The 15,189-nt window shown below is 35.9% G+C and overlaps 3 protein-coding genes across 5 annotated transcripts; 1 reads left to right on the top strand and 2 right to left on the bottom strand.

The window, feature by feature from the left end:
• Window positions 1–11: 11 nt before the first annotated feature.
• LOC116433143 (RNA-binding protein 28) lies at window positions 12–3,538 on the bottom strand. Of its 2 annotated transcripts, XR_012999553.1 has the most exons (12): window positions 3,369–3,538; window positions 3,132–3,277; window positions 2,894–3,062; window positions 2,546–2,805; window positions 2,132–2,466; window positions 1,677–2,046; window positions 1,428–1,596; window positions 1,143–1,360; window positions 911–1,060; window positions 462–842; window positions 181–384; window positions 12–96 (listed from the first exon to the last, which is right to left on the bottom strand). XR_012999553.1 is itself a non-coding variant. In XM_076371575.1 (11 exons), exons 1-11 carry the CDS (start codon window positions 3,385–3,387, stop codon window positions 268–270), a joined length of 2,334 nt encoding a protein of 777 aa, XP_076227690.1. In that variant the 5' UTR covers window positions 3,388–3,538; the 3' UTR covers window positions 170–267. The 2 variants fall into 2 exon arrangements, 1 of the variants encoding a protein (XP_076227690.1); XM_076371575.1 differs by lacking the exon at window positions 12–96 and having other exon boundaries at window positions 170–384.
• Window positions 3,539–3,783: 245 nt separating this feature from the next.
• On the top strand, window positions 3,784–13,827 carry Tmem131 (Transmembrane protein 131). 2 transcript variants are annotated; one of them, XM_031990888.2, is made up of 24 exons: window positions 3,784–3,885; window positions 4,295–4,536; window positions 5,141–5,205; window positions 5,281–5,309; window positions 5,789–5,872; window positions 5,944–6,067; window positions 6,150–6,263; window positions 6,336–6,458; window positions 6,566–6,729; window positions 6,798–6,984; window positions 7,056–7,164; window positions 7,236–7,495; window positions 7,556–7,972; window positions 8,260–8,448; window positions 8,518–8,746; window positions 8,818–9,199; window positions 9,283–9,498; window positions 9,628–9,767; window positions 9,899–11,148; window positions 11,211–11,538; window positions 11,763–12,184; window positions 12,265–12,475; window positions 12,597–12,778; window positions 12,976–13,827. In XM_031990888.2, the coding sequence occupies exons 2-24, from the start codon at window positions 4,443–4,445 to the stop codon at window positions 13,063–13,065; spliced, it is 5,409 nt and encodes a 1,802-aa protein (XP_031846748.1). In that variant the 5' UTR covers window positions 3,784–3,885; window positions 4,295–4,442; the 3' UTR covers window positions 13,066–13,827. The 2 variants fall into 2 exon arrangements, with proteins under 2 accessions (XP_031846748.1, XP_031846730.1); XM_031990870.2 differs by lacking the exon at window positions 3,784–3,885 and having other exon boundaries at window positions 3,941–4,536.
• Window positions 13,828–14,097: 270 nt separating this feature from the next.
• Window positions 14,098–15,043, bottom strand: LOC116433238 (uncharacterized). The gene is made up of 2 exons (XM_031991131.2): window positions 14,311–15,043; window positions 14,098–14,221 (listed from the first exon to the last, which is right to left on the bottom strand). The coding sequence occupies exons 1-2, from the start codon at window positions 14,983–14,985 to the stop codon at window positions 14,138–14,140; spliced, it is 759 nt and encodes a 252-aa protein (XP_031846991.2). The 5' UTR covers window positions 14,986–15,043; the 3' UTR covers window positions 14,098–14,137.
• Window positions 15,044–15,189: the final 146 nt, after the last annotated feature.

Raw genomic sequence — 15,189 nt, 5'->3', positions numbered from 1 at the left:
ACGGCCTGTCTTATTGGTTGGAGAACGTGGATCCGAGCATCAGTCATTGGCGAGAACACGTGTATCATGTGATCAGCGGTAACTATAAACATACATCTGCAGAACGTGATGTGTTTTAGGAATAAGGCAGGAATCGATTCAGCTGAAATATAGGCAGTTAATGTATATGTGCGGGTGTACCTCTGTATTTTCCATTTTGTATAATTATTTTTACAAGGTGAACGACGACTATGGTAATGTCTCGGCGAACCTTCCTATGCGTGAACACTATGATTCGTACCATTTCGATTTCTTTAACTCTATCGATTTTAATTTATTCTTATAACTATTTACAAGCTTGTCTAGATTTACGTCTTCGGCTTTTAATTTTGTCCTGTGCACGGGCTGGAAAAGAAGTGAAACGATTAGGAATAAAATCGTGGGTTGTAAGAAGCATTGTGATGCTTTGGTGTGATACTAACTTTAACTTCGTTTCTATTTTCCTTTCTAAGTTTCCTCTTCTCTTCTAGCTTCTTGGAGGTCCTCTTCAGTTTCTTCTCTTTCTTCACTGTCTCGTGGTGCACCGCGGCTTGGTTCTTCAATTTGAACTTGGACCGTAATTTATTTTCACCCGGTTTCCCAACCGCTCCTGCAAATGGCTTTTTGTTCGACTCGTTTTTCTCTACTTTACTCGATTCCCCGAATTTGAATCTCTTTGTCGGGACTTTCTCGTTTGTCTCTTGCTGCTGCCTCTTCATTTTGTACCCTGGCCATGTAGGATTGTTCTCTTGACTCCTCTGTATCCTTTTTTGCCTAGCGTTCACCATTACTCGATTTTCTATTGAAAAGGACACTATGGGTCGCTGTGTAAAAACATGTTTTAGAATTTAACACATGAAGTAAGAAACAAGTGTTAAAAAAATACACATACTCTGTTTGGGTTGAATATATCTGGATTATTATTTATGTTTCTTAATGCTTGAAGAGTATCCTCGTGTTTCGTGTACGAAACGAATCCATATTCTTTGGACTTTCCCACTCCCTTCGAGTCAACGTTCTTCAGATCTCGCATGACACGTGCCTGGCAAATATTTTGTTGAATTATTACTCCTTTACTTCTCACTGTTATTCAGCATATATAATGCATTGGAATTTAAAGATACCTCTCTAATGATTGCTCCGGCAGGTCCATAACGTTCAATCATTTTTCTAAATTTTGTATCATCTAACGAAGGTGGCAGATTGTGAACGACGAGTCTTATTCGGGATACGAACATATTTAAATTTCGCAATATCTGTGATTTCCACTGCTCTATTTGCAACCGTTTCGCCATGTCTGCCGCCGACACTCCCTTAGCAGCGGGACTTCCGGCCATTATAACTGAACAATAAATTCACTTTCAGTACAAGTATTATTAGAAGATCAAGGCTTGAAATTTGTATCTTACCGCCTTCCTTTACGAGGTACAGGTTTCTATTGTCTTTTTGTTTTGGTTGCTTCGAGTTTGCTCTATTTTCAATCTCATTCCTGTCTAACGCTCTTTGTGCTTCTATTATCTGATCATCTATTTCCAATTCTTTTCCTGCAGCCAGACATTTTTCAGCATCTTCAACATTCTGTAACGAAGTTCTTAATTAGACATTCACAGCATTATAACATATTATGTATGAACAATTGAAAGAATACAAAAATTTACCCTGAACTTAACGAACGCTGTACCCTTTGAGTATTCGGTGAGTGAATCCATGCATACAAGTGCGTAATAAACGGGTCCAAATTGTTCCATGACTTTTTTTAATTGCTCATTTTTTACAGAAAACGGCACATTTTTTAAGAACACAGTCTTTCCTTCGGAGACGTCGTGAGACTCGAAACGTGGACGTTTTTGTTCCTTGATATCTTTTTCCTCTTCTTCTTCTTCTTCTTCTTCTTCATCTATGTCTTCTACATCGTCTTCAGATAATTCTTTGTCTGAAGTTTCACCTTCTGATTTCATTTCTACATCCTTCTCATCTTCATTGTCAGATTCATCTGATTCTATAGATACATCTATGTGACCTTTATTACTATTAAAGAATAAATTTACATATGTTTTAAAAACAATTTAATTAAATTTAATTGGAGGTAGTATTACACAATACATTTACTCACCTACCTAACTCTTCATTTAAATTTGATTTCGTTGCAGTTTCTGATGTGTCTTCTGTATCACTTTCCTTCTCTATCTTCACCTTCACCTCATTTTCATTCGCTGTGTCTGCATTATTTGGAAGAAACTTATTTTTAGGTACTGCCCAATCAACCACAATAGGTCTATTAAGAAGTGGTTGTAAATTTGCATAATGTATAGCCTTAGCTGCACTTTGTACAAACTGAAATTGTAAAAATGCACAACCGACATTTTTTCCATCACTTCTCTTTAAGATCTTTATATCTTCTATTTCTCCATATTGAGAAAAATGTTGTTTTAAATCTTCTTCAGTTGCCTAAAAGAAACACAATCATTTTTGTACATTGTACTGAATCAATTAGAAAGATAATCATTACTTTAGAATATTTTTTTACCTGAAATGAAAGATTTCTTATAACAATTCTTGCTCTCTTTGTATTCCTCTCCTTGTGTACTTTTCTGTGTTCTTTTTTTATTGGTACTGGCTTCTCTTTCTTAGGTGCTTTTTCTTTATCCTTGTCTTTATCTTCCGGTACTTCTTCCTCATCTTTTATATCTGTGTTTTGTGTATCATCTAAATTCTCTTTAGATTCCTGTTTCAATTTTTCATTATATCTGGACTTTGATATTGCCCAACTACTACTTATTACTCTGCCTAAAATAATTATTTAGTTTAACACAATTAATAAATATCATATTGTACAATATTAATACAATAAGTACATAAAAACATAAAATATTACCAAGAAATTCTTTCTTGTTTGTATTAAATATTGCCTTTGATGCATCTTCTAATTGTTTAAATTGAACAAAACAACATCCTACAGGTGAACCATCAGCCCGTTTTGGAAAATTTATGTCGTCTATTTGGCCAAATGGTTCATATAATTTTTTGACATCATCTACAGTTGCCTATGGACAAGGTACAATATAGGTTTAATATTTAAAATTTTACATTTCATGATCACAGATTTCACCAACCTTAAATGACAGATTACGAATAATAATTCTCGGTCTGTTATTGTCATTTGGAGTGTTGCTTATTCCTTGTGCTGCATTCTTTGATTTTTGTAATTTTGCTTTCCTCCTGTAGATCCAGGAAAGTTTCTTTTTTTCACCCCTATTGTCTATTGGATCAGGAATAAACGTTAATTAGAAACCTGTATATAATAATTTTTTTAATAATATAATAAATATTTAAACATGACGTTAACATACTATAAGTTGTACTCCGCATGTTGAATGTGCACTTTGAAAACAATATAATAATATTTAACAATCACAATTCACATGCTGCACGTTACACTTGTTTATTGTTAAGGTTAAGGTAACCACATGTACCAAACGTGTAGATGGCGTTTCAACCACATAGAAAATCATGATTTATTTTACAGTTAAATATAATGTAATAATTTTCAATACGTACCTAAATAAATAATAATAAATATTTATATATTCTTTTAAGATTCTAAAGTTTTTCTTTGTTACATTGACAATATAATTTATCATTTAATGTAACGTAGTGAATAATTGATTCATAAAAATCTTCTAAATACACTTTTCCAATTTACCGCCAAATGTTGATTAAACATAATTCTATTGTATGATTGGTATTTAAATGCAGGAATTACAAATTTGATACAGATGGATTAACGAAGTCAAGAACGTTTTAACGGTAATGTAACAGGATTGGTCGGCATAAATTAAAGAAAAAAATATAATACACGATTTATTTGTAAGTACCTACAATTTGAAATTATCAGTTTCAACGCAATTTAGTCTATAAAATTTCTTCTCTTGAAACTTAGAATATACTTAACAACATATTGCCATGACCAATATATAAATTACAGATTACAAAGTATAGTATAATTTATATATAGAGAGTACCAACGGATATTTTACAATTGAAATGAAAATCAATTTCGGTTACAACGTTGTCATTCTATTTATTTAAAGAATTCTATTTAACGAACAAACGCGTGAACGTTCGAGGGTTGTTCAGCGGGACAACAACAAATTGACAAAGAAAAGTATCGCGCAGAAGATAAATACGTTAATGGGCGAGCGCTAAATATCAACAGTGTATCGATATAATAATAAAAGATGCGAGAAGTGAATATAATCTGTCTCCGTCATATTAGGTGCATGAAATTCGCTCGTGGAAACGTTTCAAATCGGACGGAAGTAGAATCGATACTCCAGAATTCGATAGTGGCGAAAGTATGGCCGAAAGCGGATTTTCATTTCTGCTAAAGACAAAACAGCAAACAACACAGTGAAACAATTATTATGACCGAGTTAAAAGTACTTTACTGCTTCCTCTTGTTAACGTTTTTCGAGCTGACGTCACAAATTCGACCGTCCTTACATGGACACAATAATGGTAAGCGAATATTTACGCTATTTTAACATTCTTCAGTTGCACTGCAATGGTACACATCCGAAACAATTCTCGTGCGTTGTTATTCTGTGCAAACTTTAGTGTTTTTAACGTGTGTCAGGATTTCTCCTCTGTGATACTTCCATTTATTTTTCCAAAGGTCGAGGAATCGTCAGTTTTTTTGTAACAATCAAATGTCTATAAGTAGAAAAAAAATATTGATGTGTTGTGCTCAGTGACAACTGCAGTTTTTTCACATCAGTGATGAATAAACAAAATTTCCATTTATTTGGAGGAACTAAACATTCTCTTGCAGTTTATTATTTAACTATTACATTGGGTTCACTTGTGTTCGCCTTGATTGTTTTGACAAAAATCTGCAAATTTTGGAATAAGGGCATGGTAACTAAAGTTTTTGTATGAGGCTGAGCGTAATCTAAGTCAGTGATTGTCTGTTATATTTTTGTATTTTAAAAGACTTGAGTTCCTCTTATGAAATCAAAATATTACGTGGTTACTGTTAGTATTAACAATATTAAAAAATAATCTTGAAAATGATTCTTGAAGATAATTTGTCTTTGTTATTTGAGAACTATCTTTTTTTTAGCTTTTGTACAAGATGACAATGATGTTCAATATCTTTTGGACAACATACCTATGTCTGTACATAAGGTCAGTTACAAGAATTTTTTTTATATTTGAATTATACCATTTCATTGCGTGTTTATTGATTTATTCGTTTTCTAGGATTTTACCAATACAGTACATGGGGCTGGGTAAGCATAATACTCATTAAAATAATGGTGAGTGGAAGTAGGAAAGGTTTTCATTACAAGTCTCCTTCCTTATTCTTGAAACATTTATTCACAGTATCATAATCTTACATTGATGATTTGATTATATGTAAGGAAAATAAAATACAGTATTTAATAAGTAAAAGATGAATACTGTAGTCTTTTAATTATACATTTCTTTCTGTGCACTAATGCAAATGTTAAAAGTACATTGTAAAGTAATTGTTCCTAATTATTATTGTATGTTTTATTATTTGCATTTGTATTTTAACCATTTAATCATTTCATCATAGTGACATTTCTAAACAACAAAGCTTTGAAATTCTAAACACTGCTTTACTAACTGTGATTACTTCAAACTAATATTTCTCGTACCTTTCCTATTTTCAATTTCCACTATTAGAAGTATACACTTATCGAATTCTAGTGAATACATTCAAATTTTGGAACTATTTTTTAAGGGACACCCCATCAGATGAAGATAAAACACAAGATGTATTATCTCATGTTTATTTTGAACCATATGTTCTGGACTTCAAAGAAAGGTAAGCAAATTGTCTGTATTGATTGTATCATTGTAAATGGAATTTCTTACAGTGAATATTTTTCTTCTTAGACAACTTGGTATACCCCACCAAGAAACTGTGATCCTGTTTAATAAAGATCATAATAAAACAATCCATCTTTTATCAATTTCTGGAAATACACGGCATTTCCATTCATCATTCTTTCGAAATAAAGTAAGTCTACAATAATGTATAATTATACTTTCCACAATAAGTGACTCCTACTGCAGTGCAGATAACATTTTAATTTGCATAGGTAATACCACCACTTGGGAACACAACATTCGATGTTGTTTTTCTTGGTCGAGAAGTAGGTGATATTGATACACATCTTTTTATACATACTACAGATGGAACTGTGAAGTACCAGGTAATTCATTCGAAATACATATGTTTAATACCAATATTTCGTTCTCTATTACAAACACGTCTTTTCTGTTAGGTAAAAGGAATAAGTGTCAGTAGTCCATATCGACTCAGATCTGTATTGGGTGTTAAATTACCTTTAAATGCAACATTTACTCCACTTATATATATGCACAATCCACATGCAGAAGCTTTACAAGTACGTATCTCCGATTAAAATATTATTTTAATTTCCTTATTTGAGTTCCATTAGTCTCTGTTGTATTTGCTTACTTTTTTAAATTGTATTTCGTTATATTTCTACAGGTTCTAGAAGTATATAGTAGTGGTGGAGAATTTCAACTAGAATTGCCATCAGAAGAAGCAGAAGGTTCGCGTGAACTATGGGAAATCCCACCATATCAAACAAAGCCTATCATAAGACTACATTTTTATGCTTATACAGAAAAAAATCATACCACGTATATTAGGTTTGTAGTTTAATATTCTCCTATTACCGATAAAACTGTCTACTAATACATTATCCCTTGAATTACAGGCTAAAAGTAAATAATACTTCGGAAGTGCTTGTCGCGACAGTCGAAGTTGAAGTAAAAAATGGGGCTGGTCTTCATTGGGGCGGAAACTCTGGGGTAATTAACTTAGGTATGGGTGGTTCGTTGCAACCTCCCATACAGTACCCCATTGCTTTGAAGAACTCAGCGAAGAAACCAATAAAAATCATGGTGAATATTATTTACTTCTTACCATTATTTACCTTCTTACACAATAACAAGTTTATTCATTTCTGTCACAGAACATAATTAGTACGCCGGTATCTAAAGCATTAAAACTTCACTTTGAGCAAGCGGTAATCCCAGGAGATACAGATATACCGATTGCGATTGGAGCACTAATTTATGACTGTAGGCATTTTAATCTTATGTGCATAACATGCAGATGTATATCGTATAATTGTACGTTGTTTATCTTCCAGGGAAGACTGGTTTAGAGTTACAACATTTTAAAGGGAAACTAGTGATTAAAGCAATAGGCCCCGGTGGTTCCAATCAGAAATTAACAATACCATGGAAAGCACAAGTTCTACAGGGTGGACTAGAAGTAAACGCATCAATAACACATTACTGTTCCCTTCAGTCCAATCAAGCGCGAAATTTTAGCGTCGTTAATAAATTTAAATTGCCATTAGCCATCACGAACCTCACAATGTCGTCGCACGTCAAGTCACTTTTCACGGTGAGTGTACTCAGAAATTGTCCAGCGCTGTAACAGAGATTATCAACGTGGGATTTTCAGATAAAAAATTTTATTCCGAGAGTGCTGAAGCCAGAACAGAAGGTTAACATTTTTTCACTACAACTTGCCAAAGATAGGAAAACTGACAACGTGAAAATGGAGTCCTCGATTTTAATTCATTCGAATGTCTCCGTAACGGAAGTCCCGTTGCTCAGTTACGACGGTAAAGTGAGGAAAATTGTCCCCGACGAAAGGGAAACCGACGAGGGCACAATGAATTTTGGCACAGTGAGCAGTGGAACCGAAAGCGAGGCTATTTTTGCCCTGGAAAATCAGAATCCAATTAATATCGATTTACATGGATGGGGAGTGAACATGCCTGGCGCGGTATTAGAGCTCATGGGATGTCACAAAGGCCCAGCAGATTTTCTGGACAAGGAACTTCGCAATATAACTGTGTGCAGTCACACTGGCAATGTAGGAACATCATCTAATGTGCTAATACTGATTTAACACGTTGAATGCTATGGTCACCGGTGATCTTCATGATTAAACGACGATTATTTGGAAGCATTTCTGTATTATAAATAGTACTACTTAATTCGGTGACATTCAGCTAGATCAAAGTGCAATAATGTAATTCAATCAACTGATTTGATATTATATTTTTCCCATTTTATATATTTTGCTCTGAAATCGTGCTGCATCCAACGTGTCGATATTGTATAACAATTTCAGTTGAAGATATTCTCCTTTAATTTCAGCAATATATAAAACCTGGTTACCTAGCCATCTTTAAGATTAAAGTGAAGACTCCAGTGGTCGAAGAGGACACTATCGTTGGTGACGTGTTCGTCAGGACGACATACGAGAGATTCATTTTACCAGTTTACATGAGGGTGGCATACGGAAGACTTTCATTAAAGAAACTTATTTTCACCGATTGTTTTCCTGTAAGTAATTCAAATGTGTCATGATACAATTCGTAGAATGATCGTTGTTACATAATGATTTCCATGCAGGGTTCTATTTGCGTGCAACAAGTAAAAGTACATTCATCGTTTGTGAGACCCATGCAAGTGACTCGAATCGCACCTGTTTACAAAGATAATAGGATAAAGTATATTCCGTTAGAGGAAGCATCGATGCCAATTATAACAAAAGGTGAAAATTACGTTGGGTCAGTTAAAATCGAACAATCGGTGACCTGCAAGCATCACTGTTATCTAGGATTGTCATTAGACAGCAATGGTGAGTATTGCTTGAACGTTAGAAATAATGTGATGATTTAATATAACGTGATACGTTTAATTGCAATGCAGCTGGCAGACAGTGGCTAAATACGTTAGCCCTTCCTTCGCACACGAGAGATTCCGATTTAAATTTGTTGAACACAAGATACACGCGTTTTCTGAATTCAACCGGTGGTCGTTCTTGGGAGAATATAACGATGCGTTTAGACACCACCGAAGTTCGCGGGCACAAATTTTACTTGAACATAAAACCGTATTGGCCCAGTCTATTGACTGGTTTCGGTAACAATAAAAATAAAGTCGTTGTGGTATTCCCTTTAACGCAAGTTGGGAATACGTCTTACAGATCGATTAAATTGTATAATCCCGGCACCAGTCCGTTAATAGTGCAGTTGGTAATGGATTGGAATTATCCGCAAGGAACAAGGCTTTATCATTCATTACCAGCTAAGTATGTATTCCTTTCATTTCTAAATATTTCTGCACAATTGAAGAAAAAATGTACAAGATGTCTAATATAATGTTTACTTACAGATTTAAGTTCGCGTGCGTAGAATGTGGGTCCACAGTTGCGGAGGAGTTTAAGTTAGACGAGAATATAGAGGATAGAGAACAGTTTGAAAAAGAATGGGACGTTTCAGTAGCGCCGCAGTCGATTCCTTTGTATTTAAAACGTTCGGAGTCGAAAACTATACGAGTGTCATACACTCCTTTCTCACCTACTTTATCGTCTGCTCTTTTATATATTAGGTAAATTTTTATTTAGGGAGAGAGAGAGAGAGAGAGCATTCAACTATACACTCCTCACTACAAATATCATTGTTCCTAAACGTATCAACAGAAATTACTCACCGTTAAATTCAATTATCTCTGTTCTAGGAACAATATGACGATTCTGGAAGTACTGCGTGTGATGGGCCAAGGGGCAAATGCACAATTTAGATTCGGAAATCGAAAGCCAGGTTCCACTACACCTTTACTCTTTGAACTCGCGGACAAACACCTAAAAGATTGTGAACGTATGTACGTTTCTTTACTTTGGCGCTACCGTTTAAGCAACACACTGCAAATTTGTACCCTAAATGTAAAGAAATTAGTCTAGCTCTCATTAGTGGCATACGTTAATTTGTTTTCCATTCTTCAATAACAGGGGAACGATTCAAACGAAATCCCGTACCTAACCTGACGGTGAAGAGGTCTTTCATGGCCAGAAATACGGGAGAGCTACCCATAGAAGTCTACGACTTCTACATAAACGGCCTTCGCTGTGAAGGTTATGGATTCCGGGTGTTGAACTGCATGCCGTTCAGTTTGAATCCCAACGCGACCAAGAAGATTGAAATAGCGTTCACGCCGGACTTCACATTGTCGCGGATCGAAAGGAAACTCGTGATATCGACGAGTTTAGGGTCAGACAGCGACATCGAGAACGGTATGGTAACGCTGAATTTACTCGCGACTCTTCCCCCGCACTCTTTAGAAGACTGTAGAGCTGCGCTGATAAGACCATCCTGGGAATATGGTGTTCAATGGGCGGCCATCAGCTTGTCGTCCATCCTGTTAATATGCGTGCTAGCGATTTCGTTTCTGGAAGCGGACAGAGTGTTGAGAGGAGCTCTGGCCAGCTTCACCAGGGAGAGTCCGGTGCAACCACCGTTCGATTTGAGGCTGCTGTCGCACATGCCTGTGCACTCGACGCAAGAGATACCCTTGAAAGAGAAACTGATGAACGAGGAGAAGCAGAAAGCAGCGAAGAAAGAGGACACGTATCCGGACTGGGCATTGATGAACGTGAAGAAGTACAAGGAAAAAGAGAACTCGCAGAAAGGACTGAAGATTCCTGACTGGTCCGCGGACGAGGAACGCAGGTTTAAATTGGACACCGAGACAAAGGACTTGTTGTCCTTCAAACGTTGCGAGGAATTGTCGTTGGACAACGGTAACAATGTGATGAACAATATGGCACTTGGAGCTAAGAAAAGGAACAACAAGAAACAGAATACGGTGCAGGAAGTTCAAACGGAGAATTGCCTGTCCGAAGCCACGTTCCCGGATGTTCAAGGGGTGCAGGAGAGGAAGTACACCGTGAACACGTTCATCAAGTCGAGTCCTGTGACCAATAGGAAAGGGAAGTCCAATCAGATAGGGAACGTTAAGGAGGAAACGAAACTAGTCGATCACGAGGTTCAGGTCGACACGACGGGGCTGTTGAACAACACTCGAACCGGTAAATTGGACAGCAAACGGAAACAGTCCACAGTTGGGAATAACAATAATAATCATATGCCGTTCAAGAAATTCGAGTCCAACAGCAACCACAGGAACGTTCAACTTTCAGAGGAGGAAACGTCCTCCACGACAACGGAGAGTTCTGTTCAAGACGATCCACCGCCGTGCAAGGTACGGTATTTATCAATCTTCATGTTGTACAAGGGTTTTATATTAAGACTGTTTCATTATAGAACTTTGACCAGCCTTGCGGAAAGTCAGAGAAGTTGCAAAGAAAGCCGGTAACCAAGAAAACCAAACCGCAATCGATCACGCCTGTGCCATGTGTTGACTACAGAGACAATTACGAGGGCGACTGCGACGACGACGAGTATGACAAAGAGAGGCACAACAATCCGAACAGGTGGAAAACGAGCACAACGAGGTCGACCATAAAACACCACATCCACTCGTCTCGCACCATCGAGTCGTCGTGTAAACTACCTCGACAGAACAAGAATCCTCCTAGGAAAGATAAAGGATCTCAGAAGCGTCGTGGCATGGAAAAAACGCATGCGAAGGGTACATAACTGTCTCCTATCTTGTCGTTGAATATTAATACGTTGAATGTCATGGAGGTCACTATTTGAAAACATTTCTATACTATAAATAATGCTACCTAATGCAGTGACATTCAGCTAGATCAAAGTGCAATAATGTAATACAATCAAATGATTTAATACAATACATTCAACGTGTTAAATCATGAAGAAATTAAAGGTTAACATTAAATGTTTATTTTACAGTGACATCGTTGAACGGGAACACTAGCCAAAGAGAAGACTCATCGCGGTCGTTGGGTACAGTGTCTGCTCCGTTGCCGCCACCGCCATCTTGTTGGGGCGAGAACCGAGCGAGGTTTAGCGACGTTGTGGCCAGAAGTCCAGAAAATATTTCTCCCTTCTCAAGCTTAAATAAGTTACACAAACCTCAGACGACCACGCATACCTTGGTCTTCAGTAACGATACCAAAGATATAGATTATATTAAACAACAGTCAAGTCAAGAGTTGATGAAGGGCACGAAGGAATACAGAATGGTATCAAACTCTTCACCCCTCTGTGTTCAGTCTGTCGAGGAGAAGTCACTTAGTCAGGATCCCTTAAAGATGCAGAATACATTGCAGCACTCGAATAGCTATTTTATGAACGCCTTCACAGAACCACCGGTAAATGATAAATTATTTATTCTTTTTCAGTCTGTCGTATGTTCGTTTTTTAATCTTGCTGTTTTCTTTGTTTACTTCAGTTTGAACGGGAACTGGTGCCGTACGATGATCTTCCAGAAACAGATGAACCATTGATGGAACTGGAGAGCCCTGAAGAAGATACGCGATGTCAGTTATGGGAAGACAGTAGTCCTGTGTATAATTTATTGTCGGATAGTACAAGCGGGTTTCCATTGGAATCGTCGAAATCTTCTGAGAAACCTTCCTCAATGTTGACGGACACTTTAAGGGGTAAACACTACATTGTTTAATATATTTTCTTTCTTGCTGGAAAATATTTAGAATTATATAGATGGAATTATGATTGTGTAGTTAAAACTGGTATGTTACACTGTTGACATTGAATTCGTAGATAATTGGATGGCAGTTGAAACAAATTGGGAACCATTGTACACAAGGGCAGCTGTTGGGGAAGAAAGAAGTTGTGTTTGGGGAGTGAATACAGGTGGTGTGTGGGCTGCAGGACCATGGGGAGCTGCCACTCCACCTGTAAATTCACAACTGTCCTCTTTACCGACAGAACCAGACACACAAGTAAGAAAATAATTCTCTTTTATATACAGGTTACTTCAAAATGCGTGGACGTAGTTAAGGACGTAATCTACATGTCACGGAACATCCTGTGTATTGTCTGTCAGATTGAAATTTAACATTCATTTAATTAACTGCCAAATTACCACCTTGTACAAACGAAGTTCTATTGTTAATTGATTGACTAACTTCAATTGCAGGAAAGATCTGGTTTCGATCCGTTTCGTTCTCTCAGTACAATATGGACACCGTCATCCACAGAATCATGGAAAAAGAAGCACGAAGACTAATGTTGTTCCCAAAATTCCCGATATTATGCTTGTGATATCGTCGTAGACTTGGTTGAACGATTTTCTTTTCTAATACGAAAAGTAATAACGTATTTATTAGCGACACTTTTATGATCGATAACGCTTAAAAGAAACAACTACTGGTTGGTTTTTGTTATTTTTCATGTTTTGCGGATTTGTGATATTTTGTTGAATAGTACCTCGCATAATAACACCGAATAATTTGTTCGGACAAAATTGTGACTTGTTAATCTGTGTTATTAATTGAGGCTTGAATGTGATATGTTGAAATTTTTTCTGTTGGTGCAGGATCGCACATCTCCTTTTCTTTTCTCTTCTGTTTTTTCTTTTTTATAACTTCAAGTTTCAATGATGCACCGAAAATGCGTAACCGAAATTCGAAGTGAGTTTTATTCGCAGCAATTGAAGCACAGATTAATCCAGAAGGCAAATACGTAAAGGTAAAATAAGATGTCTGATTTATAAAGGTTTTGCCTCTCGGTTCTATCGTCTTTATTTCTGTTGTACTTTCTACACAAAACGTATATAAAAAGGTGATCACAATACTCAGAGAACGTTGGTCTTGGTGTTACACAAAAAAAATAAAAAGGTAATAATTAAGTTACTTGGAACGAGTGAGAACTGTGATTTTTATAGTCTTGACTTGTAGAAATTTCTTCGGTAAGTTTTCAAAACATTTTACAAAGTTGTGATGTATACAAAACAAAATAAAAATGTGTACCTACACTTCAAGACTGGTAATTGCTGTGTTTTAATCATCATACATACGCACTTTATTTGTATGCAGTATGAATAACATTTTATGTAACACATCAGTCATTTCTCTCACACGTGTACCGTTAAAAAGTGGTTTTCTTTATAATCAGTGATTTTGTTCCAAAGTTATATATCAATTCTGGCATTATGTTAAATGGCACATAGAGTAAACTATATCACAATCGTGATTTGTACTATACCCTGTTATTATAAAAAGTAAAAACCTTATCACATTGAAGCATGGAAAAACTAATCTGATTTATATAAAATATATAAAAAATTTGTTTATTAAAAGTTACAAAATCGTTTGTCTGCATCCAGGTTTTTTTGCAGTGTGCATAAGGCGTGATTTAGTTTGTTGTAACCTTTGAAGAAGTAACTGAAAACATGAACGATATTAGCGTAACGACTTGTAACAACCGTACACTTGGGTATATTTCTTACATCGATTTATATACTTATACATACAATATTTTCACTTTCAATTTTCTTTTGCAATTTCTTCCTGTTAATCGCTGAACTGCTTATTCTGGGTTGTGGTACATTTTCATAAAGTATTTTCTCTTTTGGTTTTTGTTGAGCCATTATTTTTCTCAAAAGAATTTGATTCTCCCACTCAATCTTTCTAAGCTCTTCATCTGTGAAACTCATATTTTTTCTTCTGCATTTCACTGTTTTAAATGCTACAGTTTTGTCAGATGCTGAACTTCTGCAACAAAGTGAATTTATATTTTCCCTATCCGGTATTGTGCTATCACATTTTTCTTCATCCTCTTCATTTTCTTCTTCTTCTTCTTCTTCTTCTTCTTCTTCACAGTCACGATCAGTTATTTTGGGAGTATAATTTGAGTCAATTAAAGTTCTTGATGTATTATTGGTTTCTTCAGATTCATCAGAACAGAATGATTCATTACTGTATATTGAATCATCATCTGTTGTAGTTTTTGTTAGGTCCAAGTCTTGTTGGACCTCATTTGGAGTAGTTGAATCTTGGTCATAAACATATTCCTCATCGGTATCTTCTTCATCCACTTCATGAATACTGGGTACATAATTGAAATTATCTTTAGTTTCAGACAACTGTCCTTGCACTATTTCATTCATCACCATCAATGTATATTGACACTCGCAATTAGTTTCCATTACTTTACAGTGAGAAGGTAATAAATTATTTGTACTGATAGAGACAAAAAGAAAAATTAATAATTATACAAAATTAAATCTAGATCATTTCCAGGTTACAAAAGTGAAGCAATGGATACTATATGCTTCTGGTTACCATGTCAACTGTATCACAACAATGAAGTAGGTACATAGAAATTGGTACAAATTTGTAAGTGATAACAA

The sequence above is a fragment of the Nomia melanderi genome, chromosome 10 (assembly GCF_051020985.1).
Source record: "Nomia melanderi isolate GNS246 chromosome 10, iyNomMela1, whole genome shotgun sequence".
NCBI lineage: Eukaryota > Metazoa > Arthropoda > Insecta > Hymenoptera > Halictidae > Nomia > Nomia melanderi.
Note: the sequence above shows the minus strand (reverse complement) of the source record. Positions and strands in the feature narration are given on the sequence as shown.